The sequence below is a fragment of the Atractosteus spatula genome, chromosome 5 (assembly GCF_055471065.1).
Source record: "Atractosteus spatula isolate fAtrSpa1 chromosome 5, fAtrSpa1.hap1, whole genome shotgun sequence".
Classification (NCBI taxonomy): Eukaryota; Metazoa; Chordata; class Actinopteri; order Semionotiformes; family Lepisosteidae; genus Atractosteus; species Atractosteus spatula.
In genome coordinates, this window is record NC_142710.1 from 41,653,915 (window position 1) to 41,659,914 (window position 6,000).

The 6,000-nt window shown below is 42.8% G+C and overlaps 1 protein-coding gene across 1 annotated transcript; it reads right to left on the bottom strand.

Moving 5' to 3' along the window:
* Nucleotides 1-3,028: 3,028 nt before the first annotated feature.
* LOC148835100 (neurotensin receptor type 1-like) lies at nt 3,029-5,779 on the bottom strand. Its single transcript, XM_088915430.1, has 2 exons — nt 4,870-5,779; nt 3,029-3,504 (listed from the first exon to the last, which is right to left on the bottom strand). Exons 1-2 carry the CDS (start codon nt 5,777-5,779, stop codon nt 3,029-3,031), a joined length of 1,386 nt encoding a protein of 461 aa, XP_088771556.1.
* Between the last annotated feature and the right edge of the window lie 221 nt (nt 5,780-6,000).

Consider the following 6,000-nt stretch of genomic DNA (forward strand, 5'->3'; position numbering starts at 1 on the left):
AAAGGAAAACTTTTTGCATTAAGTAATCTGGCATAATCTTCAATGGTACACACTGAGCTTGTTTTCAAGTAAAGGGTTAATGCAGCGTGGATGGGAGGGGGGTACCAACACCCCAAACTTGGAAACTGCAGTAAAAAAGACTGGAAACTACAGTATACCTTTAAAAAATGTACAGTAAATAATAATTGCTTACACTTATACAGTATAGCACTTTTCTGGATACTCCACTCAAAGTGCTTTACAGGTAATGGGGACTCTCCTCCACCACCACCAGTGTGCAGCCCCACCTGGATGATGCGACGGCAGCCATAGTGCGCCAGAACGCTCACCACACATCAGCTATCAGTGATTTGAACAGAGTAATGAAGCCAATTCATAGATGGGGATCATAAGGAGGCCATGATTGGTAAAGGGCCAATGGGAAACTTTGACCAGGACATCGGGGTTACACCCCTACTCTTTTCAAGAAACACCCTGGCATTTTTTTTTTAATGACCACAGAGAGTCAGGACCTCCGTTTTACTTCTCATCCGAAGGACGGTGCCTGTTTTACAGTATAGTGTCCCCGTCACTATACTGGGGCATTAGGACCCACATAGACTGCAGGGTGGGCGCCCCCTGCTGGCCCCACTAACACCTCTTCCAGCAGCAACCTTAGTTTTTCCCAGGAGGTCTCCCATCCAGTTACTGACCAGGCTCACACCTGCTGACCTTCAGTGGGTTGCCAGTTGTGAGTTGCAGAGTGATTTGGCTGCTGGCTATAATAATAATTCAGTTAATTCCAAAGCAATTGCCTGTGTTATGAAAATACAGCCTGTCTACATACATCTAAAAATGAATTAATTAAATAAATCACCACTGGTTAATTCTAGGCTGAAGAAAAAGAAAGAAATTAGTGGTTTGCATGTGGAGCTTCTTTCAGTGTGAGCAATTATAAAATATTGATAACCTAGAAATTATTTTTCTGTTTTTTGCAATAAGCAAAAAGAACCAATGTGATGATGAGGAAGGAACCCCAGGATAGCCAAGGTACTGAGGCCCATTACTTTGCTTGGGACGTCTGGGGAAAAGTAAAAGTTACCTATTCAGTTCTGCAAACTTTTTTTTTACTGGTTTAGCCTTTTAAGTGTGATGGTGAATGTATGACAGCAGATGTATCTGGAGTTTTTCTTTCTGAAAAGTTCTCTTCATCAGTGGGTATACAGTAAGTGAAGGTATAATTGATAGTCCAACGTGTGACATTTAATTAGCAGCTTCTGCAATGGCATCATAAGCCCTCCCTTCACATCAAGCCATATAATGCCTTTAAGGCCAGAGGGAAAGTGCAGTGTGCACAATGTAGCTGCATTCATCAACCCACTGAGGCTGATGCGAGAAAGCTGTGCTCTTCTGCTCCATTCAAATACCGTGCTTTTTCTATCCTGTTGATTGCTGGCTACTTAAGAACAATTCATCCAAATTAGAAAATTAAAGGTCATCTGCATTCACGTTGTTTAAGAAAATCACAAACTCTACACATTCATTAATCTGGACAGAAATCTGGGATTTCTGATTTGTTAATAATTGATCATTTTGGCTGTAAAGTACTGTATTTTCCTATTTTGTAGTAATTCTTTTTGAGCCTTTACATACAATAAGCATAAAGGTAGGAGAATGAAGTCAGACAGATCTAAGTCTTTCAAATGATTGAAACTAGAAATGTATTGGTAGCGCACTTTGGTTTCAGATTTAAATAAACCACGACAGAGATTTTATTTATGATTTAGTCTTATCTAATTAATAGAAAAGCACGAGCCAAATTAGAAACATAACAGACACTGGAAAGGGAGAAACGCTGAACAGACTGCAGATTAATACATACATGCATATTTACTACAATACATATGATATAAAATCTGAACAACAACCAAGAAAATGTTTGACAGCAGAAACCCATATACTGCATGACACAAGTGGAATAGTTTTACACAACTAGGAACGTTTTACACTAGGAATGCTGTTTTTTCAGTGAAAACAGCATAAGCACAAATATACATCCAGAATAAGAGAGATATCACTTTATGGGCAGAAAATATTTGATACATAGTGATGGTTATTATTGCACACTATACTGTATACAGCACAGATATTATGCAGGGGATACACTATATGAAACTCTCTGTTAGTTAACACTTTCCATTAAATTACAACATTTACAAATAGTTCCACCCCAACTACTGTATTTTCAATAAAATTACAGACATTTACAAAAGTTTCTGATTTTTTCTGTATTTTCCTATTCTTGAGGGAGACTATCAAATATAATACAATAATAAGACTGGTAGTTTTCAGAACTATTTCACAACCAGTATATTACTTTAGGAAAGAATGTGATTTAAATATAGTAGATATTTATTTACCAAACCACATTCTCGTAGTTAGATTTTCCAACATACATGAAATACAGTACATATTTACAGGTAAACACTATTTCTAAATTTGATGCTTTAACGCTGGAGGAGTATATTAATTGTAAAACCTTTAAAGATGATACCAAATACGATGAACTAATGCAATCTTTCTCCCCTGTCAGTGGCATATAGACATTCAAAAAGATCTGCACTCATGAGATAAAATATGAAGAATTTTCACCATAGAAAGACGTGGGTGCCTAGCAAGAATAGCTCACATAGGATGTGACATAGTATAAATTACAGTTTTTGAAATACCCAGTTACCATCATGTGTTTTACCTGGAATCTCTTCAGCTGGAGCTTAGATGAAGATAAGAGTTGGATTGAACTACACCAGTTTGAATCCACTTTCCCCCGATTTAGTTCTGGAGTTTTTCTGGACAGAGAAGTTGATGAAATGTACCTTTATGAACAGGTACCCACTGCCAACCTCTCCCTGGGGGGCTTTAAGATTCAATTTTTTTAACTTGGGGTTCCTAATATTTTGGCCTGTGTACAAAAGGAGTGGGTGTATGAATTCTCCTGGACAGCGGCCAGGAACTTAGGGACTGAGGCTGAGGGTTCTGGTCTATCAGCCTACATACTGGCCGGCTGTGGCTGCGCAGCTGTATCTGAAGGTTCCTCTTGGAAGAGGCTGCGCAGGGACAGGAGCTGGGGGTCCCCGCTGTGCAGACGCAGCCCTGCACACTCGCTGGGTTCCCTGCCTGATGTGCTCATGGTCCAGGTGGAGTGCCGGCTCAGCTGTCCTGCCACGGCAGCTCTCTGCCTGCTCCAGCATGGCAGCCCGCCCCCCTGAGCCAGGGAGGGTCTCTTCCAGGTGGGCAGGAGAGGACCCAGGGTCTTGCGGCAGGCTCCCCGAAAAGTGGCAGAGGAGATGCAGAAGAGGATGGGGTCCAGGGCGCTATTGATGTACCAGAGTGGCAGAGAGAGATATGTCTTGAGCACCGTGTAGAGTGTATGCACTGCCGAGGACCAGATCTTGATATACATGTGCATGAGGGAGGAAGCCAGGTCAGGGAAATTGCACACAAAGAAAGCAACTACCACAGCACCTGCAAAACAAGACCGGCACAATAAGGAATGTTTATATTTAATCAAACTAGTCAATGGTAAACAAATTCACTTTCCAATGATGGCCTGCAGAAAACCCTTTGGACTATGGCTTGTATTGTTTGTTACAGTATCTCTGTGCTGGAAGTCTTTTCAAGACCAAATCAAAATCTAGGGTGAAGCCAGACGATTGTCCTTTGAGGACTCATAGCTGACAAACACCAGAAACGTCGTTTCACTCGAAAGTGAAAGGAAAAATCCTATATTTAATGGCTCAAAAGGCCATATCCTTTTATTTCACGTCGGTAGCTGCGCTAGCATGCGTGGGCTGCAAAAGAACAAGTAAAAACTTGACTCCATGCTGAAAAGAGAAGAGAAGAAACACAACGTTTCGGCTGTGGCGCCTTCTTCAGTGTGCCAGGTGTGTTTCTTCTCTTTTCAGCATGGAATAAACCTTTACTCGTTCTTTTATATCTTATTATCTATGTGTTTATGTATTTAAAAAGTCCATCCAAAAAAAGAAAATGTCCATTCATCCACTATCTTAGATTTAGCCGTTGTCAGTTTTTTTTACATTTTTTATTACTTTTCTGCAATTACCCAAACCCTAAGCCTAACCCCAACTATAACTCTCAGCCTAAACTATACAATAATACTCCCTTGATGGATTTGTACAAGATACTTATTAGTGACAAAAAGTAATAAGTACTTATCCTCCATATGTCAAGCAATTTTTACATAACTTCACTCAGTGACTTGCAGAGGCAATTATCAATAATCCCTAGGTATAAATAGTTTTAAAATTAGACATTTTAGATATTTTACCCATTCAACTTCTCCCATCAAAGAAGATAACAAGCAAAAAAAATGCATTTTCTAAACGTACATATCAAATCATCTTTTATCCTTAGATGCATTTTCCCTCACTGGTTTGTCACTTTGTACATTTGTTCACAATTGTTTTAGGAAGCTCGATTTGCTCCATAGGAGATTTTCATGGGATCTAAACAATGGCCTCATGTCATTGTTAGTCACATCAGAGGAGACGTGCCTCTATGCAGCTCTTTTGATATGCTTTTGTACATTAGTGCAGAACAGGATTTAGAATTAGATGACTATCAATGCTGAAGCTTACATCTTGTATATAAAAGAGATTTGTGGGGTGTTTTAAAGCACTGTGGCACCGTCAATGGGTTTCTTTAGGATGAAAACCCATAGCTTCTACTATCAGACAGTTACTGATTTCAAACAACCTAAGAGAAACACTGCAGCTTTAAAGGCTTTGTGTTCTATTACACTTATTACACAAATTTGCACAAAGTGCGAACATTGAACAGAGGAAGACCTAACAACGACAGACGCCTCACCCATGAGCTGAAGGGCTCTTTTCTCATAACAGGGCAGTTTCCCACTGAGACGGCTGGCCGAGGGGCTGTGTGCCACCACCACAGTCCTGGTGAGACCCATCGCCTCTCTCTGGTGGCTGTTCCGGCGCAGGTGGCAGAGGATCAAGATGTAAAGGGTAAAGATGGCTATCAGCGGCACCAGGAAGCACAGGATCACTCGCATCTGCAGAGCTGCCTTGTAGATGGGGAAGGGCTCGCTCTCCGTCAGCTCGCACACCGTGGACAGCAGGAAGGCCCCATCGGGGGACGTCAAGGTGTAATCCAGGATGCAAGCGCTGGCTTGGCCATACACCAGGGCAAAGGGCACCGAGCTGGTCAGGGCAAGGAACCAGGCAGCAGCCAGGAACCCAGGCAAGCGTGACCTCTGCAGGCTGGAGAAGGACCACATGGGGTGGCAGATGGCCATGTAACGCTCAGCAGTAAACGCGAGGATGGTCCAGCTGGTGGTGGCGCAGTAGATCTGGCGGATCATGAAGTACACCTTGCAAAGAGAGTTGCCCAGCCTCCAGGGGTAGTACTCCCAGTAGTAGCGGTACAGGGTGATGGGAATGGTTAGCAGCTGCAGGAGGTCGGAGAGCGCCAGGCTGAGCAAGTAGAAGCGGATGGCGCTGCCTGCCATGCGTGGATTGGTCAGCAGTGTGAGAACGCTCACCCCATTGGCCAGGACCCCAAACACAAACAGTAGGCTATAGAAGGCAGTCATGGGAATTGCAATGTGGTAGGGCTCCCTCTGGGTGACGCCGATGTGCAGGTGTGGCTCTCTGCTGCGGCTGAAGTTGGAAGAGGCGACCTCATCACTTTGCAGGGAGCGGTTGTAGTCCAAGAGAAAGTGCATGCAAACCATTGATGGCAAGGCATCAGAGTGGTTCATGGTCTTGCAGTGACAGAAGGACCTCCAGCCTCGCCTTTCCTCTTCAGAACCCCTTGCAAAGCAGATTTATGGAGACGGCAGGGCTGCTGCTATGAGCCATTACATTACAATGAGTACAACAGATGGAAAAAGATGACTGGAGGAATAATTACTGAGCAACAACGGACTCCTTTTTGAGAGAGTAAAGTTGAATATTCTGTCTCAGATTCCTTCCATCCTCA